This window comes from Lissotriton vulgaris, chromosome 6 (genome assembly GCF_964263255.1).
Source record: "Lissotriton vulgaris chromosome 6, aLisVul1.2, whole genome shotgun sequence".
NCBI lineage: Eukaryota > Metazoa > Chordata > Amphibia > Caudata > Salamandridae > Lissotriton > Lissotriton vulgaris.
Genome location: NC_141694.1, coordinates 1472390350 through 1472416348, shown reverse-complemented (window position 1 = coordinate 1472416348; position 25999 = coordinate 1472390350). Strand labels below are relative to the sequence as shown.

Sequence of the window (25999 nt, the reverse complement as noted above, 5' to 3'; positions counted from 1 at the left end):
GTGGTATTTGGGGTTGTGTTGTGATGTCACCAATGCAGACCTACTAACCACAGACATGTTTGAAACCTACACAACGAGGGTATTCCAGGGTGGTGAGCCTTGCATGGATCCCACAAGGTTTTCTTACCCACAATGTCCTGCAAACCGCACACTTTTCCTGAAATCATACATTTTCCTTACATTTCTGTGCAGAATCAGCATGAATCCACAAAAGTACCATCCAGCGTTAACCCACTTATGATGATTAAAACACTGCCCTCGACAGGTATTGGTCAAGCCAAGAGGAGCAGTTAACCACTTACACAGGTTAGTTTAGGCACCTCCAAAAGTGTTAGCTTCAAAGGATATATACCAATCCCAGCATCAGAATATTGAAGCCAACATTACTGAAGGTGAGTGATAAAGCCACAACTAGGCACCAACTGCTTTATCAGCCAGCTGCTTCATCGCCGATTCACACATCACACACAATACATTCATAACGCCAACACAGGCCCAATCCAACACAGCAGCAGATTTACATCATCATACCGCAGCCATTCCAATGGCGATCCAGAAGATCTAACTTTGCTGATAACAGTAAAACAAACAACCATCATGATAAAACTGAAAGCGGAAGGAGCATCAGGCCCCAATGGGCTTCCAAATGCTCTATTCAAATATGATCCCGATTTTTGGGCAAAGTATCTCACACCATTATTTAACCAAATATTCAAGGAAAAAAAGATACCGCAGTCCTGGCAGGGTAACATCTTCCACCCAATATATAAAAACGGATGTAGAATGGAACCGGGAAATTACAGTTTGATAGCCCTAATTGATGTCGAGGCAAAGCTTTTTTCATCTTGTATATTGATTCACCTTCGACAATGGATAAATAAAAACAAAATTGTTCCAAAATTCCAAACGGGTTTTATGGAAGGCACAGTTTTTACAACTAATCTGTCAGCACTGGCGCTGCTTATTGAAGGAGCAGGAAAAAAGAAGACCGGACTACTAGCTTGTTATATAGATTTGAAATCCGCGTTTGACCGCGTGCCAAGATACCGCTTGTGGAAAAAACTCAAAACATGAGGCCTCCCCCAGAAATTAATTGATATTATAATAGCTTTATATAGCGGAACGTGGGCAAAAGTAAAGCTAGGTGATAGGAGACGAATATCTGCAGAATTAAAAATAAGAAATGACCTCAAACAGGGCTGTGTGCTCTCGCCAAGCCTCTTCAGCATGTGCCTGGCAGACTTAAAAAGCCATCTGCACAATGTAAACGGACACCCACCAAAGTTAGCCAATGAATGCATCCAGTTCTTACAATATGCAGACGACATTGTGGTCTTAAGTCAAACACCGATAGGCCTCCAAAGAGTGATAACGAAATTAACTGAGTACTTTGACTTAGAAGGCCTGGAACTAAACATCAAAAAAACGAGAGTGGTGAGATTGGCGGGCACAGGCAGACGATTATTCAAATGGTACAACTAAGGACAAACATATTGAAGAAACAACATCATATAAATACTTAGGAGTCACACTAAGTAAAAACATGTCCATATTACACCAAAAAAGAAACATCAATGCGAGAGCCCAATCACTGACTTTCGCGTACAGAACACTCCAAAACAAACTTAAATGTCCGTCCTACGAACATCTTCTGAAGGTGATGGCAGCCCAAGTATTACCATCTCTGTCCTATGGGCTAGAAATATGACACGGGAAAGAAATCGACATTCTGAACACACTCAAGACAAAAATATACAAATCGGTGTTCAATCTTTACAAAGGATCAGCTCCAGCACAAATAAGATTGGAATTTGGCCTGCAAAATCAAACCTACCAAAGAAAAGCAGTCTTAGCGAAATGGTGCTGGAAGCTCAGATCAGCAGAACCAGGTTCACTAAATAATCTATGCTGGCTGGAAATCAAGAAGCAGTATGATCAATGCGGACCAAACTCTTGGGGTGAGGGTTTGTGAACAACCTTGGAAACCCTTAAAATAGAAGAAATATGGAACAGCCAACTGGAAGAAGCATCCTTTAAAAAGATCTGCAAATTAAACGCAAAAGCTCTTTCCCTGGTCGAAGATAAAAAGATCTTGGCCAAACGTCGACATGCATGGACTGTATTAAATTCATATAAACAATTAAAACCGCAACCTTATCTTGCAGCACATTTCCGTCTATCTTTAAAAATGAAATTTTTAGCTTTTAGACTCGGTGACCACTCTTGTAAAGATCTGATTCCATCTTGAAAAAATACACAACAAAAAACAAGATGTAGATTATGCGGATATCACACGGAAACCTTAAGTCACTTATTATGTATGTGCGAGTCAATAAAAGAGGAGAGAAGAACTTTGCTGAAATCAGTTCTAAATGCTCTTCAGATCCGTACCTGCAGGCAGACAATCACCAGCTGGATGGGTGCAGGCTCGAACATTTTAATATGCAGCGGCGTGAAATTTATGAAAAAAGTAGAGACTTTGCTTTCAAAGGCCGAACTAACTTAAGAGTGGGGACTGTAAAATAATGCTTTACTTTTAAAGAACCGAAAAAATAGAAATATATTTTAAGAAAATGAATTTTTTTTTTTTTTAATTGTAAATTGTATATGTATACTTTATGGTTGTGACAAACCAAATAAAGTTAATCTTGACTGACTGACTGACTGACTGACTGACATACCGCAGCCATTCAAGGGTCCGTCACATTCATATGGCACACAACTGAATCCCAAATCAAGCCACCTTTCCCAAATTCATCAACCAACTTGCATACAAACACACCACACGCAAACTTCAACATACTTCTGGCCAGACATGTTGACGGTTCTTCAACCTTCACAAATGGAAAAGTAAGTTGAACTATGTTTTTATTACCTGTTAAGTATCCGCTCCGTTCAACATTCTGCACATTACCAAACGTGTGCTTAGTAAGCCTTTACTAACGGCTCCCATGAGAGCCACATGAGCCTCAGTAAGACTTATTTCATGCACATTTAGCGCACTCACTATGTTAAATTCAACTCCTTCTAGTTTATGGATGCAAGTTAGGGGGTCTCCAAGAGTGATCTTTGAAGCTCATATTCTTGAAGGTAATGAGCATATCTACCTTGGAAACTAAGGAAAACATGCTGGTGACGACTGTCCTAAATTCCCTAAAGATCATATCCCAAACCTCAAAGAATGTTAGTTGTTGGCACTCTGGATAGTCAGTGAAAATATGATATTTTCCATCCACTGTTATGTGCTGTGACTGTAACACATTTGTAATGTCGCAAACTGAACATCTATGATCTGACGGAGGATGAACATGGGAAGCAGGACAAATTATATTACCCATACATGTAGCATTGGGTGGAGAGTTCTCTGTAATGTTATGAATTTTTGTAAAGTGTACTATCACCTGGGAAAATATCCTACCACCGACACAGAAGCAGTCCTGGATGATCCATGGACTCACCTATTTGAAGAGCTAAGTAGTCAGCCTGCAATAATACCATCTCTTACCCCTCCGGTATCTGTTTAACTTGTTCAGTCTGACCCTGTTGAAGTCTAGTGTAGGACATGAAGAACACAATATCCCCCAAGATGAAAATACCTCTTACATAGAGCAGAAGGCACAATCACTGGTGATTGTGAAGCATGCCCCCTAGCATCATAGCAAGTCTGCAGGCCATTTTGTCTTGGTGCTCCGTTTGCCTTAAGTAACAGGCTTGTGCTTCCTATTATGGTTGTATGTCTTTGCAATGCATGCCATTACCACACATATAAAACAATGCATTGACCTTTACAACATTGTGAGACACTACATGCATTTTTTGTGGTATAGCGTGAACACACACACACACACACACACACACACTCACACACTCACACACTCACACACTCTCTCACACTCACACACTCTCTCACTCTCACACTCTCACACTCTCACACTCTCACACACTCTCACACTCTCACACACTCACACACTCACACACTCACACTCTGGGGTTGCTCCAGCCATGTTTCAATAGGAAATCGATTTCTAGTTTTCCTAATAACGTGGATGCCATTTGACAAATCTTTACCAGACTTAAAAAGTGTATCCACCTCTGCTCCCTCCTAGAGAGTTTTGGGCTGATCTGTCAAGTGGGGGGGGGGCTGCAACAAATGGGGTTTCCCCATGCATGTTCCCATAGGATATTTAGACAGTTCTACAGCAGAAATGGCTGAATGTCATTTCAACAAATTTGGAAGAAAACTAGATCTTTACCCCAACATTTTGCTTTTTGTGATTTGGTGTAAATCAGTTCAGTACTTTTTTCTTCTTTTTTTATAATTATGTTGCAAATTCACAGATATCTAAAGATGCAGGAGTACTGCAAGACCAGCAGATCAAAAGATAAGATCTGATTGTCTCCCTCACTGAACAAACATGTGTGGCAGCCAGGACATTGGGACTCAGCCACTGCGTTCTAGAAAGAAAAACATAGGGGGAGGATAGTGATAGCCTGGCTCAATAAACCTTGTGCCCCTGGGGCCAGAGCAAATTTTTTTTGCAGTACTTTGGTAAAAAAAAATATTTTCAAAGGTCTTTCCCAGGGGCAGCGTGGGTTGAAAGGGGTCCCGAGACACCAAAGGATGAGGGGTGATGCTGCTGCGCATCCCCACATTGCGATGTGCCCTCCCACTCCCCCTGACCGAATGGAGCAGGCATGGAGAAGTAAGTTGCCGGCTCCAGGGCAGCACTAAGTGTGCTGCCAGACTCTACAATGCGGAAGTGGATTCCCAGCGCTGACACGTTTTTTTTTTTTAAACACATAATCACTTCAGACATGTTATATGACTTCCTTGATGACTTGATAACATCACTGATGGCATTTGAAATAACAATATTGATGACTGTGCATGGCTAGAGTGAACTTATTACCTCAGTTAACTATACCTGGTGAATTCAAGGGGTTTTTAGAGTTTAAAATGTTTTATCACAACTGACGTTTTCACCTACGACGTCATTCTAACCTTTGTGTTTTTTAATTAAATATATGTTTAGAACCTTTATGTACATACATATATATGTCTGTGTGTGTGTGTACCTGAAATATATAGTTTTCATCTTTTTAAAAAAAAAAAAATTTTGGAGGACCCACAAAACAGCCCTTCCTCTGTTATAAATTTTTTTTTTACTTCTGACTTCTAAAATTACCTATACCTCCTTTCCTTTCTTTATCTCTACCCTCTCGAACCGTAAAAGGAACCTGACCTCCCTTTAACCACCCCCTAAAATAACCCTTACCTCCCATAAAATCTACCCATCCCTTAACCCTAAATTCAACCTTGCCTTCCTTTACCTCTGCCCATGCAGTTACCTTTAAAAAAAAAAAACATGAAGAAGTTTATTTAAAAAAAACTTTTTAAAAACCTACCTAAGTGGTAAAGTTCTGCGTAGTAAAGTTAAAAACCTTTACAATGTGCTTACTTGCGTGGTAAAGACTGTATGGTAAATGTCCTGCTTATTAAAGACTCAGTTGTAAAGGATCCATCCCTCCTATTATTTGCCGTTCATCTATCTAACTGGTTACAGTGACCTCTCTATCATTTATTTACTCATTTGACTCAAAGAAGGTGATCTTCTGTAGTGTTCCTCAAGCATCTCAGCTGTCAATATATTCTTCAAGTTCATGGTCCTCAGATAGTGTTTATATGCTTTTGTTAATGTGTATTCCTTGTATACATTAATATGGGATATCACTCTGGGGTCGATTTAGAACTGGGGTGGCGAAGTGATCTAAAGAACGATGATGGATTCAACCCAGATCTGAGACTGGGGTTGAGTGTCTGAAAAGTTAAGCGCTCCGTCCATCATCTCCTTGTGTTTGCATCGATTTGGAGAGCCCCAGTGAATTCTGATATATGTGATTACTCACATTACTGCGCATATCGGAATTTAGTATTGCAGCCATTATCGCACACCCCAATCAATCACTAAAATTTGTATAGCGCGCTATTCAACCGTGAGGGTCTCAAGGCGCTTGAAGGGGGGGGGGGGGTTGCTACTGCTTGAACAGCCAGGTCTTGAGTTGTTTCCTGAAGGCGAGATGGTCGGGGTCAGCCGTAGGCGAGTGGGGAGGGAGTTCCATGTCTTGGCTGCCAGGTAGGAGAAGGATCTTCCTCCGACGGTGGATTTCCGAAATCGTGGGACAGAGGCGAGGGCGAGGCTGGCGGATCGGAGCTGGCGGGTGGGTGTGCAGAAAGTGAGGCGGCTGTTGAGGTATTTCGGGCCCGCGTCGTGAAGAGCCTTGTGTGCGTGGGTGAGGAGTGTGAACGTGATCCTCTTGCTAATGGGGAGCTAGTGCAGGTCTTTCAGGTGGGCAGAGATTTGGCTGTGGCGAGGGATGTCCAGGATGAGTCATGCTGAGGCGTTCTGAATTCGCTGGAGTCTTTTCTGGAGTTTGGCTGTGGTTCCAGCGTAGTGGGTGTTCCTGTAGTCCAGACGGCTGGTGACGAGAGCCTGGGTGACCGTCTTCCTGGTTTCGGTGGGGATACATCGGAAGATCTTTCGGAGCATGCGCTGGGTGTTGAAGCAGGTGGACGAGATGGCGTTGACTTGCTTGGTCATCGTGAGGGAGGAAACCCAGGTTGCGTGTGTGGTCCGTTGGCTTGGGTGCGGTGCCCAGGGCAGGGGGCCACCAGGAGTCGTCCCTGGCAGAAGGAGATGGTCCGAGGACGAGGACTTCCGTCTTGTCTGAGTTCAGTTTCAGACGGCTGATCTTCATCCATTCTGCGTCGTCTTTCATTCCTTCCTGGTGGCTGGCTTTGGCGGTGGCGGGGTTGTTGGTGAGGGAGAGGATCAGCTGGGTAGCGTCGGCATAGGAGATGATGTTGAGGTTGTGTTGGCGGGCGATGGCTGCGAGAGGGCTCATGTAGACGTTGAAGAGGATGGGGCTGAGAGAGGATCCTTGCGAAACGCTGCAGATGACTTCGGTGGCCGCAGATCGGAACGGGGGGAGGCGGACTCTCTGGGTTCTTCCGTCGAGGAACGAGATGATCCAATCCAGTGCCGCTCCTTGGATTCCGGTGTTGCTGAGGCGCTGTATCAGGGTGTGGTGGCATACGGTGTCGAAGGCTGCTGAGAGGTCCAGGAGGATTAGGGCAGCTGTTTCGCTGTAGTCGAGCAGGGACCTGATGTCGTTGGTGGCTGCGATGAGGGCGGTCTCGGTGCTGTGGTTTGCTCGGAAACCGGACTGTGAGGGGTCGAGGGATTTGTTGGTCTCGAGGAAGGCAGAGAGTTGTCTGTTGACTGTCTTCTCTATGTCTTCGGCTGGAAAGGGGAGGAGCGAGATGGGGTGGAAGTTCTTGAGGTCCGTGGGGTCCGCGGTGGGTTTCTTCAGGAGGGCGCTCAGCTCGGCATGTTTCCGGCTCTCCGGGAAGATGGCGGATGCGAAGGAGCTGTTGATGATGTTCCGGAGTTGGGGTGCGATGATGGAGTCAGCTTTGTTGAAGATGTGGTGAGGGCAGGGGTCGGCAGGGGATCCGGAGTGGATGGTGTTCATCAGGCGGGTGGTGTCTTCGGTGCTGACAGGGGTCCAGTGCAGATGGTGGTGGTGGGGGGCGCTGGTTCGGTGGTTGGGTGCGTGGTTTGTGCGCCGAAGCTGTTGTGTATGTCGGCGATCTTTCGGTGAAAGAACGAGGCGAGTGAGTCACAGAGGTCTTGCAAGGGTGTGATGTCTTTGTTGCAGGCGCTGGGGTTGGAGAGCTCAATAACGATGCTGAAGAGTTCCTTGCTGTTGTGGGTGTTGTTGTCCAGTCGTTCTTTGAATGCTGTCTTCTTGGTGGTGCGGATCAGCTGGTGGTGTTTGCGGGTGGCGTTCTTGAGGGCTGTCATGTGTTCTGCTGTCTGGTCGCGGCGCCAGGCTTTCTCGAGGGTGCGGCAGGTTTTCTTGGAGTTCTTGAGGTCGTTGGTGAACCAGGAGGCTTTCTTGCTGCCGGATCTGCTGGGAGGGTTCTTCAGTGGTGCGAGTTCGTCGGCGCAGTTGGTTAGCCACTTTGTGAGGTTGCGGGCTGCTTCGCTGGGGTCCGTGTGTTAGTGGTCGGGTTCTGACTGAGAGTGGTGGTGAGCTGGTCGGCGGTGACCTTGCTCCAGCTTCTGCGGGGAACCTGTTGCGGGTGGTGGTTGGTCGTGGTTCTTCTGAAGTTGAAGTGGACGCAGCTGTGATCTGTCCAGTGTAGTCCGGTGGAGTGGCTGAAGGAGATGTGTTTGCTGGAGAAGAAGATGGTGTCAAGCGTGTGGCCGGCGTAGTGGGTGGGGGTGTTTACCAGCTGCTTAATTTCGAGGTTGGCGAGGTTGTCCAGCAGGGCGGCGGTGTTGCAGTCCTTGTTGTTCTTGAGGTCCCCTAGGAGGATGTAGTCTGTGGAGGTGAGGGTGTGCGGACTGATGAATTGTGTGCGCGGTCCGGGGGGTCTGTAGATGAGGGTGCCTCTGAGTGTGGTCTTGGGGTCGGTGTGTATCTGAAAGTGAAGGTGCTCGGCGGCGGTGAGGGTGTCGTCAGTTGGTTGTGATGCGGATGGTGTTTCTGTTGACTATGGCGATGCCTCCTCCGGTTTGGTTGATGCGGTCCCTCCGGGTGATCTTGTAGCCGTCCGGGATGGCTATGGGGATGTCGGGGGCTGAGGAGGCGTTCATCCAGGTTTCCGTGAGGAAGGCGGCGTCTGGTGATGTTGTGTCGAGGAGGTTCCAGAGTTCGACGGCGTGCCTGTGGACGGAGCGGGTGTTGAGCAGGATGCACTTGAGGTGGTTGTTGCTGGTGCTCGGCTTTGCGGGTGCGGTGCTGGTTCGGAGGCAGGTGAATTGGCAGGCTTGGCATGTGAAGGGTCCGTGGGTGCGTTTCGGGCGAGCTTGGTGGCAGGCGGGGTTCCGGCCGGCGTTGAGTGCGTGGAGGGTGGCGTCGTCGTAAGTTCGTCGGGTGCGCTGGCAAAGTCGAGGACCAGGGGTTCCGGCGCTGGGCGTGGTCCAGGAGCGGACGGGTGTAGACTGGCTTGCCTTTGGCACGTCTTCGGTGCACAATCGGCGCGCCCGCTGCGCTTGACCGCTAAGCGTACGCGCGGGCTCCATATGAGGCGAAGTGGGAGGGAGGAGCAGCTGGGAGGCGGGAGCGGGGCGGCTAATGGGGTTTACAAAAGAAAAGGGAGCGGGGCCGCGAGGGATCAGCGGCGGGAAGCGGGGGAGCGGCACACCAGGGGTGAAATTCAATGAAAGGCACAAACAATCTAAGTACAGAAGGGAAAAACAAGTGCAGAATCTATTGCATAGACTATCTAATTGCAGAAGAAAATAAGCAGGTACAGTCACGAGATACCAAATGGGGGCAACAACTGCGGGGAGAGACAGAAGCGAGCAGCAGCGAGGGGCGCCGAGGCAGGGACGCTCTATAGCTGGTGAGCCGTGCGGCGTGGGGGGGGGGTCCTTTTCCTTGGGTAAATAGTTATACTTATTTATGTAGTTATCATTTTTTTCTAAAGCTCACTATTACCTCAAGATGTTTCCTGGAGCTATTGGAAATGGGTAAGACTGCTTGAGAGGACCAAAGGAGGTCCATCTAGGATGGCTGTGTAAATGAAGGTTTTGAACGTCCGTCAAAATAGAAAATGGCCATAAGTGAATGTTTAGGTAGGAAAAGGTTCGACCACCAACATGACTTCTGATGACATGAAGTTTTAAAGAATAGCGGGAGCGAAGAGATCTTTTTGAAGTGTCGTCTATAAGTTTGTCTAGTAAATAAGTGGGACGGACCCTATTTTGCGCCCTGTGGCAGATGTATAAGGTCTTAAAGAAGATGCATGTATGTACTGGTAGCCACGAAGCAAGTTCAAGTGTGTAGAAATGGAAGCCATGGCAGGAAGACCTAATATCAGTTGAGCTGTGGAAATCTCAACCAGTTGCAGTCACTTGATGGTAGATGAGGAGGCACAAGAATACAAGTATAGTAGTCCAATCTTGATAGAATAAGCAATTGCACTACTGATTGCTGTTGATTTTCTGGCTGGAAGAGAGGCACATTTCTAAATATTTTAATAAGAAGGAAGCAAGTTGAGGAGGCCACGAAAAAAAAACTAACGAGCATTTAAGATCAGCAAGAGGGAGCATATACAGATTTGAAAGGTGTAGGACTCTGCTAAGCCCTATGGCACTCAACAGATGAATATAAGAATGGCTTTGCCTGCCTTGTCCACAGTGAAACGGAGATCTTCTGTCATGACCAATTAATTCAGTTCCTGGTTCTGTGCAAAGGACAGAATCCAGACTGTTGTGGATCCAAGATTCTCTCAGTTCTTTAGAGGGCAGGAACAGAGCGTGCTGAATGTCTCAGAGGGATGGTGAGTATTTGAGAGACCTTTGGGATGTAATGTAGAGTAGGTTATCCAGTAGCTGGCTGAAACTTTCTCTACGACTGCTGGAAATATCTAAAAGGGAGGATGGGGGTCTTCAGGAGAATTCTGGTGGGATGAAAGGAAGATTTGTGAGTGTCTGTGTGAAAATAGGGAGTTAGCAATCTGAAGGCTGACTTAGCCTTAATGTCTTTGAGGGTATGTTGAGGGTGACTTGTTCAAATAATGTTAGGCTGGGCTAGAGTTGTATGAGCATGGCTTGGGGTGTCAAAAGGGGATGCTCTAAGGAAAGCTGAAAGCATAGAGGCAGAGGTTTTAAAGGGCCCAGACAAGGCTAAGGAACTGCTGGGGGTATCAAAAAGCAGACCACCAATCTCCAAGTAGTGTCTAAAGACAAGTTGGGAGTATCTGAAGACAGGCTGAAGGTCTCCGGTAAGGAACATCTTGCAGAAGGAGGGCTGAATGCTCAGGCTAGTTTTTAATGTGAGTTTCTATTTTCCGGCTTGCATATTTTGACACGCATCATTTTCAGTTGCAGAAATTAAATCCACAAAGTCAGCAAGTGGGACATTTGTGTGCATCTACATTTGTATTTTTTAATTTATCTGCAAAACTTTCGGATTGATTTCGCCTTATCTTGGGTGATCTGCGCAACTAGTCCTTTACCAACAACATAATTCTGTGATTCAGGGGTTATATTTTACTTCCGTTTCACACATCCATCTATGTAAGTCTTCACTCCTTTAGACAGTCTCTTGACTTTTGCCTTAATTGAACTAAAAAACGTAGAAGTTTTTTCTTATCTTTTGTCAAGGTATAATTGAAATTCCTATAGCAAGATTATTGTAGTATTCATTGAAAGAAACGAGCTCTGGAATAGTAAATGGAAAATGTTATATTTAAGTTCTATCTCCCAGTTCTGAGGTATATGTAGATTATCACATACACCTCGCCCCGCTGATTGCGAGCGGAGGCGACATTTCGGCAAACATTGATTTTTAAACTTGCCACTAACTTGTTTTTAAATTTATGCAGGTCCTGACATCCTTTTGCTTTCAGGGGTGAGCTGCCGGCTGGGGCTGATCGTGTTCTCGCGGGCTCCCAGCGGCAGCGGGCGCCATCTTGGCTTGGGCTTAGCTTTCCATCACAGCCCTGCCACTCCCCCGCCGCTTTGCCCCTATTTAAACAGGCAACATGAGGCAGCGCAGCGGACGAGCGCAGCGGTCGCGCCGGAGGCGCGCCGGAGTTGCGCCTGAGTTAAGCCCGTCTGCGCCCGGCCGGGGCCAGGGGCACGAGATGCTGCTGGTTTCATCTCCTATTCCCCGTCCCAGCTATGCCTTTATTGGGTTCCCGGCAGAATTAACCCCTCTACAACTACCTATCTACAACATCTCGGCCTATACACCTCCCCTCCCTACTCCCCCCCCTGGGGCAGTGTCACATCTAGCCTCACTATCTTTTACACCTCCCCCTACTCCCCCTTCACTCCCAGCCCTCCCTGCTCCTCTGTTTACCACCTCGGCTGCTCTCCTAAACACTACGTCCGCAGTAAATCATCAATACGAACTATTTGATTACATCGACTCTAACGGACCAGATCTCCTTTTTTTAACCGAGACCTGGTTCAAGACTGACTCCCTGCCCAATGGGCTTGCCGCCTTACCACCGACATATTCCGCCATTCGAGCGGATCGCCCAGAAGGCAAGCGGGGTGGAGGAGTGGCCCTAATTGCTCGTACTGATCTTAATTTTCAAATCCTCCCCTCCCCCACTATTCCTGATGTTGATTATCTTGTAGCTCGTTCCACTTCTCTCCAAGCCCCCCTCACTTTTGTCCTAATTTACCGCGCCCCCCCCAATCCACTCCTTCATTTCTTCCCAATATCCAGACCCTTTTGGCTACCCTGGTAATTAACAATTCATCTGTATTAGTTCTAGGGGATCTCAACTTTTGGCCTAATGATCCTGCCGAAAGCCCTCAATCCAAGGAGTTTACCAGCTTTGTGAACAGTCTGAATTTTGTGCCGCTTATTCACAGTTCCACCCATTCACATGGCCATATGCTAGACCAAATCTGGACATTGAATGTTCCATCCACACCCCCATCATATCCCCATGCTCATGGTCAGACCACTTCACTATTACGTTTTCCCTTGCCCTAGCGCCCCTGGTCAAACCTCCCCTTCCCAAAAACACCTGGGTTCGGAAATGGGGAAAAATAGACATGCCTTCCTTCTGCTCAGCCCTGGCCAAAACTAGCCCTGATCTATCTGGCCTTGCAGCCACCTCTCAGTTGGCCGCCATTAACAACTGGCTCACGGCGGCGGGTGATGAATTCGCCCCCCTAAAGCGGCTTTCAGTTAAACGGGCCCACGCAGCCAACCGTTGGTTTACTCCCGACCTTAAAGCAAAAAAACTAGCTGCAAGAAGGGCCGAACGAGTCTGGAGAAGAACTTATGACCCCGTTCAAAAGGCAACCTATCTGTCTGTTTTGCAAACTTGGAAAAAAATGCATTCTGGAAGCTAAAGCCGAATACTACACCAACAGGATAATGACAGCTGAGTCCCAATCGGAGGAAATGTTTTCCACTGTCCACGAACTTGCCTCATCCAGTAGAGCCACGGTTACCATCCCCCCTTCCCAGTCCCTCTGTGACTCGCTTAACGAGTTTTTTATAGACAAAGTCGTTAAAATCAAACACAACATTCCTCCGCCCTCTTCTACTTTTGTTAACCCCCCCCCCACTACTGTTAAACTGACTAACTTTCCATTATTAACCAATGACACCCTCCCTCCCCTGCTTCATCGGGTCAAATCAGGCTCTCCCCTGGACTTTGCCCCTCCTTGTATCCTCAGGGAAATCTACTTAGCCTGTCCCACTCCCCCTTTGACCCTCCTCAATGATTCACTTGCGCACGGATCTGTCCCCAGCCCACACAAATCGGCGGTTGTCATCCCAATTTTTAAAAAACTGGACGCCGATTCTTCCTCCCTCTCCAACTACCGCCCCATTTCACTCCTCCCTTACCTTGCAAAAGTTCTTGAAACCCATATCACCTCCACCTTGAGCACCCACATTGAGGCAAACCATTGCCTCTCCCCCTGTCAAGCCGGTTTCCGCCCCCTGCACTCTACAGAGAAAGTGGTCATCTCAGTCATGGAATAAGCTGCGTGAAGGTATTGACACCAACCTTCCGCAAGCCCTGATTCTCCTAGACCTATCCGCCGCTTTTGACACGGTGGACCATTCCATCCTCCTCAACCGTGTCAGGGCGGCGGGCATAGAAGGCTTAGCCTTCTCTTGGCTGGAGTCCTTTCTTGCTGGGAGAACTCAAGCGGTCCGTTTGACTGCCTTTGCTGCGGCCTCTCGCAAGGTAGAGTGCGGGGTCCCTCAGGGCTCATCACTTTCCCCTCTTTTGTTCAACCTCTACATCTTTCCCCTCATCTTTATGTTACAGCAACTGGAGGTCACCGTGTTTAACTACGCGGACGACCTCCAGCTAATCTTCAACCTGTCTCACTCACCCTCATCTGCCCTGAACGTCCAGACAGTAATGACGTTCATTCAAGACTGGATGAGCTGCAACCACCTCAAACTCAACCCGGACAAGACCGAGCTGGTCCTGACCGGAGGTGGTTGCAGTCCATGGTCCCCCTCCTTTTGGCCCCCTTCCCTTGGTGTCCCTCCACTCCCTGTGCCCAAAGTAAAAACCCTGGGAATCCTTCTTAATCCTCAACTCACCGTCCACTCACAAGTCAGTTCCGTGGTTTCTTCCTGTTTCTTTTCCCTTAGAGTAATTAGGAAAGTTTTGCGTTTTTTTTCCCCCCTCAGCTTTAAAAATAATCATGCTGGCCATGGTACTGTCCCGTATAGACTATGGCAACATAGTCTACAATGGGGCCCCTGCATACCCGATCCATTGATTACAACTGGTGCAGAACCAGGCGGCCCGCCTGATCCATGGCCTACCTAAATATCATCGAGTCACCCCACTACTCAAAACACTGCACTGGCTCCCTGTGAGAGAGCTCGCCCTGTTCAAACTCGGCTGCCTCACGTACCAGGCTAGATCGGGCACGGCTCCTGAATTCATCTGCTCTGCCATTAAGCCATACTGTCCAGGCAGAGAACTTCGCTCGGCTCATTTGGCCCTCCTTACCATCCCTCGCTATAAAAAGCAGAAGGCGGGCGGAGCGAGATTCGCTGTCCTGGCTCCAACTTTTTGGAATTCCCTCCCGGTTACCCTGCGCACCTCACCTTCTTACCCTCTGTTTCGGAAGAATCTTAAAACCTTCTTTTTCACGCAAGCCTACCTGACTTAATCTGTTTAGCTTCTGCCGCCCACTGTTCACCACTAGCGCCATGAAACCGCTGGGTAAACGAGCGCTGTACAAATGCTTTTAAATTAAAAAAAAATTCAAATTCATATCACTCCACCCTCCCAATCTTTTTCACTTTGGGTTTTTTACATTTTAGGTAGTTATTTGAAATCGAGTGTTTTTTAGTTGAACTGAGAAAGCCGTTTTTCATCAACGTCAAAGGTAAATAGTAATAACAGCAGCAGTCAAAATGATATTATTTAATTTGATTGTTCTCCAAAAGGTGGTAGACGCTGCTGTTATTACCCAACTCAGCAGCACTCCTTTTATTTCTGCAGAAAGAATGGGAAGCTGAGTAGATACACTGAGACTTAATGCTGAGACCCTTCCAGTGCATTCGGTCAGAACCTGTTCATGGGCCACTAGGCAAGCAAGGGCTACAAGACCTCAACCGTGCTGGCTTGAGGTTTTTCCCTAGTTGGCTACTTGAGATCCATTCTACTATTGCGGTGCAAAGTGAGCCAAATATACCACTACTGCACTTGGCTCAGGATAGCGAGGGCGAGCGGTCCAAGTGCTTCTCAAAGTTGGAGGGAGGTAGAGAATCTGAGGTGAAGCAATCATATTATAAGAGAATGTCCACTCTAGTGATTTTCTTTTAAGAAAGAGAAGTACTTAAATCACATCAGAACATCATATGGTACATAACGAAGAAGCAGCATTGCTGGTTGCCTACTCCAGGGTATATGGGGTTACACAAAGAAATAAACCATCTTCAAATTAGGCTGTAGGCTCGCTATGGCTGAAGTGGACCAGCTTTCCTGCAACCTGTGACAGTCGGTCAGTCCGTAACATTGGACTAGTCACGTTTTGTATGCAGGTTGCACTTATCTCTCAAAGTCTCACCAAAAGAACTGTTTATTCAATTCATTGGCTGTGACATTTAGGCATCAGTGGTACCGGATTGTGGCACGCAATAGCATTTACCAAGCATGGATGTGCATGCTGTTCTCTACAAGTGGTGAGCAGTTGTGCTTGCAGTCACTGAAGATCATTTGTGTAGCCCCACTTCCTTCTCTTTGACTAGCGAAGAATGCAGAAGTCACTGGACATGCAGCTCAAGCACTCATAGTGGGATATAAATTCCCTCCTCTCTGGTGTGAGGTCCTCTGACTTAGTGAAGACACAGTAAGCACAAGTTCTCAGTTTCCCTCTGTGGCAGTTGCATCAGCAGGTGCTAGGGTGCCTCATCTGTAATGAATTTGGTCTTGGGTGGAGGAGGTTAGGAGATCCTTAGGGTTCACTCTGTTCTGCTGTGGACATGCTCACTTGGCAAACTGCTTTTTTGGTGACGATCCTCTCCTGAACATGGCAGAAGGCTTTGTCTGATTCGAACAGGTGTGCAGTACACATACTCTCTTTCTCACATCCTAGCAGGTAAGCAGACTCCCAGGTCTTCGGTTGACTCACAGCGTCTCAAGGAAGAGATTTCAGCTTGTTGGGCGATGTCCCCTTGTCTCTGTGAGACTGTATCAGCATTGCCAGCCCTGGATCACAGCTGTTCTTTGAGTACTCTGTCCTTAGTAGGTGAAGTAGCTGAGTCGGAAACCAAGTAGGATGATTTGAGTCTAATTTCTATACTCGCAAGGCTCTTGTCCACGCTATATAAAACCTTCAAAATAAATAAATAAATACACAGTTCCCAGACATTCATTGTGTATCTACTTGGAGTGGTTTCCTTTCATAACCTCATCTGCTTTCTGCTGTGCAGTCATTTCTTTGGGTAAGGTGACAGCCGGCACATCAGATGGTGAAGATGCTGGCTAAGAACAAGAGTACCCATAAAACATGCTCTACTCCTGGCTGTCATCAGCCTTCCTGCGTCGGTCACTCAAGGAAAGGCAAATGGCCCCTGCCCTGTAAAAAAGAAAATACATCTCTACCTCCTAGTAATTGAACCTGCTGACACCCAATTCTCCTACCAGCATACAAATGGCAATTCTTGGGCAGGATTAATCAGCAATACCTGATAAATCGATCAATTAGTATTTTTGAGGGTGGCTCTGTCACCTTCTCTCCACTCTTCAGTATCTGGGCCTGCACCCTCCAGCTCAGGAATGTAGGCGATTGGTCTTTCCTCTGTCTGGAGATGCTGCATCAATTATGACACAAAGATCTCCATCTTTCACTATGCAAAACCAGGGGAAATTCCAAATGGATCCCACTGGCGACAGCATACATCCAATCACTTCAAACTGGGAGTCCTGATAATGGGCACCATAAAGGCAACACTCACTTGACATACACACAGGGTTGACAGCACATGTTCTATCCATGGCTCTTAGCAGAACTTTACACAAGCAGTCTAATAGACATTCTGCTTAGTTTTGAAACATGGAGAAAGGCCGGTACAAACACTTGTCGATCAATGGGTATGCATTTGACACACCCCACATAACCTCAGAGCCGGTCTCAGGGTCAGTCTTGGTCTTAGGCCTGCAATTGCAATCACAATTTGATGATTTCTGGGCAGGAACAGTCAGGATAACAAATTCACTTGCAGTTGGGTAACTTAGGAAAAGGATTTATGCCTATTTCTCATTTAGGGAGCATTCTCATCTCAGCACATGCATATCTGCATTGGAAGCTTGAACTACTTTAATGGATTATTTGTTATGAAGTGCTTGATCATGACCTGCATTGGCACAAACAGATGGGGACATTTGGTTTCTAAATCCAAAGCATGGAGCATTGATAACACTGCACCGAAGTGTTTAGAACGGGTACAAATAATTTGTTGTGATATCCATTATCTTCCTTTTTTGGTATGAAATGGGGAAACTAAACCTTCCATTCATATTCCAATCAAATGTTGTTTAGTGTTTAGATTATTAATCTAGTAGGATATGTCTCCAGTTTGCTCCTTTCTCTTTGCTTTTCTGGAAAGGCTTTATATTTCATGAAAAAATAGCAGCACATTAGCAGGCTTCTTCCTGTTGTAGCTTACAACCAAGTAAAGCTGGTCACATGGCTTGATCTGGACCATCCACTTTCCCAAGCTATGAGCATAGCCAGGCCTCCAAAAATCTACTCACCCACTCGCTATGACAAGTCAGCTTTCATCAGTGCAAGGTAATTTTAGGGCCTACTGGCCCATTCTGAGGAGCAGACAAATAGCAGGGGTTCTGTTAAATCACATATTGAATGAGCAATAAAGATTCCTTTAAATTTTGTTATCTTGTCACATTTGGTCTGCATTCAGAGACAGCGGTCAAAAGTCAGTTTGTCTTCTTTCTCTGACTTAAATTAGAGAATTTTGCTAAGTGAATTGTCTGACAATCGTGCTGTGCAAAGCATGTGAAATGAATGTAAGGCTTTTGTTTCTAACGCAGCATTTAAATAGCTAATAAGTGAACTGCACAAACATTTCAAAATATACTTCAGTAGTTGTCAAAGCAGATTTTTGTAATTCTGTGTGATGATGAAAATACTTTATAAGATGAAAACAAATCAGAACACTTTACTTGATGATGTGCAAATGATAAATACTTTTGTTAAAATGCAATTTCCAAACCTTTTTATGCCCTATATAATTTTCTTAGTAAAACTGCACATTAGTGGAAAAGACTGTAGCCATTTCTTTTTTTTTATTTTTTTTTTATTTTTTTTTATTTCAGTAATTGTTTATTGAAAAGAAAGCATATATACATGGTGCAGAGTGAAAAACACATGGGAATGGGAAATATGCTGTCTGTAAATATGCTGTCTGTGATTTCAAGAATCAAATCAGGTTCTGCATTAGACCCGTGTCCGCTCAAAGTTCTTATGCCAGTTATGGACACGTTGATACCGGTTATAACTCATGTTTGCAACACTATGTTTAGCTCCGGAATTTTCCCGGCTTCTCTGAAACATACGTTGGTCAAACCCCTCTTAAAGAAAGCTAATTTGAATAAAGATGACCTGAAAAACTATCGTCCGATAGCCAGTCTTCCTTTCCTGGCTAAGGTAATAGAAAAAGCCATGAATCAGCAACTGTCGGAATTTGTGGAGCAGCACCAGTTGCTCGACAACACCCAGTTCGGATTCCCCAAATGTCATGGCACGGAAACTGCCCTTCTGAAGGCTGCAGATGACATCAGAGCCATACGAGACCAGGAGGGGACAGCACTCCTGGTACTGCTGGATCTTTCGGCGGCCTTCGACACGGTCGACCACAAGATCTTAGTCGACCGTGTCGAACGACTGGGGGTCCAGAAAACTGCTCTGGACCTGCTTGTATCGTTTCTGGCCAATAGATCACAAGCAGTATCTCTAGGACCCTACCAATCATCGAAGGTGTCTCTGCCGTGTGGGGTCCCTCAAGGCTCATCCCTGAGTCCGACACTATTTAATATCTACGTGTCGGACCTTACAAATGTCATCAAAGCATTTGGGATGAGCCTGACCTCCTACGCCGATGACACCCAATTGGTACTGGCTATCAAAGGGGACGGGGAGGAAGTGGCCAATCGATTCACGAGAGGAATGATGGCAATAGGTGACTGGATGGCCACAAATTGTCTGAAACTCAATTCAGAAAAAACTGAAGTGGTCATCTTCGGTCACCTCTCCCCGGGCTGGTCACCTGTCTGGTGGCCACCATCTTTCGGTCCCCCGCCGAGTCCAGCTAGCAAAGTGAGAAATCTAGGCGTCATCTTCGATGCTGGCCTCAATTTTATGGCACATGCGAATAAAACTGCGGCTTCAGCTCATATGAAATTGAGAATGATTAGGAAAATACTACCTTTCCTACCGAACACGGCCGGGAAAACACTGGTCAGCTCACTAGTCCTGTCCTCCTTGGACTATTGTAACGCTCTATTCTTAAATGCCCAAGTCCGAGTGACAAATAAGATGCAGTCAATCCAAAATGCAGCCGCACGAATGCTGGCTGGGATCCCCAAGTTCGCACCAGTTACAAACATCATTAGGGATCTCCATTGGCTCCCGATACGCAGCCGTATCAAATTGAAATCGCTGTGTATTGTTTACAAGTCACTCAATAATCAAGGTCCCCACTTTCTCGAACAGAATCTTCTCCATCATGTCCCAACCCAATCTCTTCGTTCCTCTATTCAGAACTTCTTGGCTGTGCCTCGCACTAGAACAGTCACCTGGGGCGACAGGCGTTTCCTGGTTGCCGCCCCTAGACTCTGGAACACCCTTCCTGCACATATCCGAGCAAGTCCCTCCCTGTTCACATTCCGCAAACAGCTAAAGACGTGGTTATTTGACCAATAGCCTTGTATATCTTCTTTACCCCAGTTGCTGATCCATCCCTTAATTAGCGCCGAGACGCCCACGGGTATTCGCCGCGCTCTACAAATGTCAATAAATAAATAAATAAAATAAATAACAGTGCACTACTACATCATGCTTCAGTAATATTGTTATTAAAAGTGAGTTTTTAAACTTGAACTGAGAAATATTCCTGCCCCGCCACATTGCCATTAATGAAATAAAAAGGCAAGTCAGAGGTCATGTGTCCCCAATATGTTGGGCCAGATTCTTATTATACATAGAGCAAATGTTTGGTCTATTAAATAAAAAAAAAATGTTTTTTTGTACAGAAGATATGTTGAACTCTCATCTGAAGGTGCTCTCCTATGTCATAATGGAGAAAAAGGTGCCCCGTAAAATAAAATATTTGCCTAGGATCACACAAATTGAGCCCGGTTTACGGGCCAAGTGCATTACAATGTGGTCGAGTACATTATTCAAGTTACTAGACCTGAACTTTTATGATTTTGTGAGGACTGATAGCTAATCAGTGAGCTGCCTGGCTCACTTTTACCCTGAATTGGCCCTGACCCTTGGAAAAAGATGAGCTGATTGTCTTGAAACTTTGCTCTTGGCATATTTTGATTTGTAGAGCTGTTCGCGTAAGTCCCCACCCCAGTGATGTAGAGAAGCATTTGCTTTTCACACGTAACTGCTGAGGCTTATCCCAGGCTCATTGCACACCCCCAGGTCATGAGCCTTTTTTATTTTTAAGTTTAGAGCAATTTGCACTTACATCTAGATAACTTTTTTCCAGAAAACACATCCTCACCTTATTTGCATCCTTTTTTCACACACATTGTGGATTCCAAAGGTACTAGTGTTTGTGGATTCCCCCATAAGAAACCAAGAATATAGCCAAAATAGAACATTCTTTTTAAATGAAAAAGTAGTGCTGTGCAAGAAAGTGTAAGTCTCGTCCTCTGCATTAAAGTGGTTTAAGGAACATTTTTTAAGTATCATTGCTTTTTGTTACCATCTAACATTTACTAAGAAAACAGAATGTTTTAAATATTCTTATATAATGTTCAAGTATAAATGTTATTAGAGTCTGTATTGTGCAAAAGAATATGTCCCTCTTATGTTACGTAATGCTAAAGCTATGTTATGAATAGAAATTAATTTTGTATTGATAGAAATATGTGATGGATGTTGCGACTGAATGGATGATTTGTGTAATTTTAGGAAGACGTAGACTTGGTTGTATTTATACTTTGTCTTGAAAGGCTTAAATGAATTTGAAATAATTATTACGAATGATAAACTGTCATAAACATTTGTAAAACACCACATCATACAGTTTAGGAGAAAACCTGCATAAACCATGATATTACTTTAAAGATTCTTTTTTTTTTTTTTACAGCTGTTCACGGGCAACAAAAAGCAACCAGTTATAGTGCCCATGTATGCATCCGGACTGGTAAGTGTTGCCTTAAGTATAATTGTTTACAAAACTGTTAGTTGAATCTGCATGTATTTCTTGGCTAAGCATAGAAGGTGCAGAAAATGTTTAGTAGGAGAAACAATTATGTGTTTTACTCCTGCAGGTGCTCTGTGCTTATAATCTAGAACAAACTCCTTCTATGAAAGCGTTCACAGTTGGGTCCATAATCCATAGCCGTCTATAGACCCCTCACACATTTGATGGTGAAGTCGCAAATTATTGACAGGAGTCAGTCGGTCAATCAGCTGTCACAGTTTGCCCTACTGGATTGGTGCCTCTGTCAGTTAAGCAACATCCATTAAATTCCACATGTGACCTGAAGGCCGCACAGTTTAATCTTATTAAGATCAACTTATTCAGTAAATAAAATAACATTAAATTGAGTGCTACTAACTACGAGTATTTACACCTCTTCAAGACGGTAATACTGAGATATGATGCGCCTCTACATACAATATTGTCATCACACGGACTTCAGGATCTCTAGCCCACTATAGCCATTTCCTTTTGACAAATATCAACAACAGAGATTCTAAATTTACCCTTCCCCAATAAGAGAAAGCCATCAACTTAGTTAGTTTGCTCCCTCCGTTTACCCAATTCTTCTAATTTAGTTTTTCTACACACCGGGCCTCACTATTTAACCCCTTCCAGGCTCATGACGAGCTGGGCTCGTCATGGTGTAGCCTCCTCGCACACTGATGACGAGCCCAGCTCGTCATGTAACATGGGTTTTTAAATATCTCAGCATAGCTCCAAAATTCCACTAGCGCGGATGGGTTAGCAGGTCAGCAGAGGTCTAGTTGACAAAACCACGTGAAAAATGTACCTTTCTCACTCTCTTCCAAATTCCCAGAATTCACTATTATAGGTACTTTTTTTATACAGCCCATAGAGCAGATATTCATTATGTTTAAGTGTCTGTAGTTAAAAGGCTGAGAGATTGGTGGAGCGACATTGTATCAGTAAATTGTCATGGAGATCCATGGGCTATGGAGAGGGATTTGTCATGCTGCATTGTAATCTCTTCATAAGATAGCTAGGAAAAAATGATACTGTATAATAGCAGTGTCATACCTACACATTAAATAGGAAAAGCTCACCCATGTTTCAGTTTTATAATCTCTATGATATAGCCTCAGCCTGCATCCCAGGAAAAGCAAACTATGTATCCGGAAATCACCATACACTGTTATTTTACAAATGGTAGGTAGGCAGTGCTGGAGAAGATTGCACATACCATTACAGTATGCTGCTTTGCCAGTACTATGACTAATGCTATGAGAGACAGTGCAACCTTTCAGTTTAATGGTTAGATCTTCAATACACATAAATGAGAAAGAACACTCCAATGACGTGCAAAATATACAAACTCCCAAAAGCATTGCATCTGATCAGAACACTCTCCCTGAAGGCCATTGCAAGGATGTCACCTCCAAGTTTCACTATACATAGCCATGCCTGCCTGCTTTGCACAGGACTAAATGAGGCATTTATACGGCGCTCTTAGTGTGCCAGGGCAATTTTGCGAGTTTTTGGAGCACTGTTTATTTTTTGGCAATGCATAATCTGCTTTAACCCTGGACAGTACAGATGTTTTCATATTTAAAAGGTTAATTTGTGTGTAACACCCTCTCAAATTTCATCAGATTTTAATTTGTCAAAAGTTTTGTTTCCTGGAAACATTCAGGAATGAAGGTCATTCATTCGATATCAGCATTAGTCTGTTTTAGCAATCCCGAAGCCTGGAGATCCTCACCATCATTTCAGTGATTTTCTCCATCACAGGATCTTAATTACTAGTGACTAGCCATTCAATAGTCCCACCCCACCCACGTTGGGGATACTGTAACGCTTTATAACAAATATATCACTTTGCATTTTTTTTTTATTTGAAAACCTTGTACAACCTCTGCAGGCTATATGTACTGAACATTACTTGCTTTTATTTTCATTTTAAAAAGGACTTACTCAGATTTAAAATGATACATTTGAAAATCTAGTTGGCCGCGGTTAACTGAAATTGGGATCCAGTTAGGCAGCAGTTTATCATCATCAGTATAGAAGTTATTAAATTACACCTTTAAAGTAATCATCATTACCCTTTGTTCTTGCAGTTTGTTTTTGTTCATTTTGATGTAACCCAAGATAAACCATTATTGTGGTATTGCACCATTAGGATAGCTGCTTCTGACTCAATTTTGCTAGCACTATATTATGTCTGCTGAATGTTGGAAGAGCTTGTTAAGGCTCACCCAAAAATTCTAAATGATTGTAAGTCGTAACAGCAAGGGAAATCTTCATGAAAGGTCATTAGAGGCCATACTTCTCATTATTGTTTGGTTTTTACGCCCTTATGCAAAATCTCTTCATTTTGAAGGAATAGGAAGTTCTCTTTGAGGGAGGTGCACCACTTTCAGAATGTCTATGCCAACCTACTCGGGTTTAGATTGCCACATGGCATTCGTACAGGAGTCATGTTGCCAAACTCAGAGATGGTAGGCTACGGTGGAGTATATGACATTCAAGCCTGTATAGAGTTTGTTTGCATGTCAACTTCTTGTGAGGTCTTTTGGACGTGTGAAGATGATCCAAGAAGCAGTCCTGGGAGGGCTCAGTGATGGTGGAAATGTATCTGACCAGCTGATGAAAAGAACATTGCCCCTGGCTTCTGGTACTATAGGTGAAATTGGGAAATGTTGTTGTCCGAGGTGGCAACGATGTCTTTTCGTGGAAAAACCTGGTCACATATATTGTGTAGGATCAACTCTTATACCTCTTAAAATCTTCTTCCGGGTACATAGGTTTAAACATTTTCTACACCTTAATGTTTAGCCAATTTGATCCCAAGATTCTTCACTCAGTGCATTATCTGTCTGAATCGGAATTGAATGTGATGTTGTAGGGAAAAGGCTTCATATGTAAAATTCTTTCTGGACCCATGGGCACAACCTTTTAGTAATACGCAGCAGTCAAGAAAGGAAGTAAACATGTGTCCTGTCTTTCGTAGAACAATGCTAATAGGAGGTTGATGCTATTTGAATATTTTGCAAGGGGTTTGTTAAGAACTATGGCATTTTATAAAAGTGCAGATATTGCTTTTTTTGGGATGAATTGCAAAACTGATATATCTTGTAGGGTTTCATTGCAATTCACCATACATCTTCTTACTTCCATGTACTACCTGCTTACATACAAATTTCTATTCTGGCTGCTTTCCCTACTACTGTAACACAGATATATGTTTTAGGCCACCTGAAAATATGATATATTTCTGTTATTTTGCATTGATTTCTTTATGTACATTTTTATTTTTAGGGTATGTTGGAACCTACAAAGGAACCTTTAAAACCAGTGTCTGCTGCCGAAAAGATCACCTCAATAGGGCATACTCCCCCTGTGTCACCAGAGATAACTCCCTCTGATCAGTTGCAGGTAAAAATCAGGATTTTGTACAATGTGTTTAATGACAACGGTTTAACATTTGTATAAAACTGTTGTGCTAGCAGATTTAACATTCTCTTACATGGACTCCACTACATTTATATTCTGTTGACCATCATGAGGCTTTCATCTTTTTAGTAGTGTGGCATTTACTTATCTGTAGCCCTTTTGCTGTATTGCAGGTTTTTGTGTGGCTTGCTTTGCCACTGTTGTTTTTATTGTATTATTTCATTTTATTTCATTTCTTAAAGTACATTTATTTCATTGAATATTCATTATTGGTTTGTTTGATTTTTGATGTAACTTAATTTCCACTATTACTTTCTTCCATAGTAGGGTTGTTTACCTTCAATCTGCCATTTTTCCAGAGGCGTATAAATACAAATATAAATTTACGCATGTGCATATTTACCTCTCTACCTAGGTGCAAGTCCACATCTTTTTGCTAGTCACCATTTCTGGGTGTAGGTTTACACTAAGGGACCGATTATGATCGCGGACGGACTTGCGTCCGTCCGCGAACATTGAGGAGGAGGGGACGTCCGCATGGGCTGCGGAGTCCCCTCCTGTGCTATTTTTAACATTGCGGCGGGTGCGGCTTCAAGCTGCACCCGCGGCAATGTTAAAAATGCACGCATTGCATTTGCATGCAGAAAGAGGCAGGCACCGCGCGGTGCCTGCCGCTTTCTGCATACATATGCAGGGGGGTATCATAGGTACCCCCCATGTGCACCCCCACCCCCCTTTACCTAGGGGGCCCGCAACGGGCCCCCGCAGTGAAGTTACACATGCTTTTCCACGGCGGAAAAGCCGCCGCGGAAAAGCATGTTTGCAGGCACATACTAATCTGGCGGACGGTGTCTGAGAGACACCGTCACCAGATTAGTGCTTTTCCTCCGCGGTTGTAAGCCAACCGCGCCAACCGCGGAGGAAAAGCTGTGGACGGAAACCAGGACCCACCAGCCATCCTAATGTGGCGGTGGGTCTTTGGTGGGTCCGCTGCGGATTTTCCGCATCCTCCGGGCCGGAGGTGGCTTCCGCCGGCCCGGAGGATGCGGAAAAACCGCAATCATAATGAGCCCCTTAGTTTGTAAACTTGCAT

The 25999-nt window shown here is 44.9% G+C and overlaps 1 protein-coding gene across 2 annotated transcripts in view; it reads left to right on the top strand.

Moving 5' to 3' along the window:
• The window catches only part of AFTPH (aftiphilin), a 331590-nt gene that overhangs the window by 181027 nt on the left and 124564 nt on the right, over nucleotides 1–25999 (top strand). For both annotated transcript variants that reach the window (XM_086927603.1, XM_086927602.1), the window contains exons 5-6: nucleotides 21373–21429; nucleotides 24772–24888. In XM_086927603.1, coding sequence (XP_086783729.1) covers nucleotides 21373–21429; nucleotides 24772–24888 — 174 coding nt within the window. The remainder of the gene's footprint in view (nucleotides 1–21372; nucleotides 21430–24771; nucleotides 24889–25999) is intronic.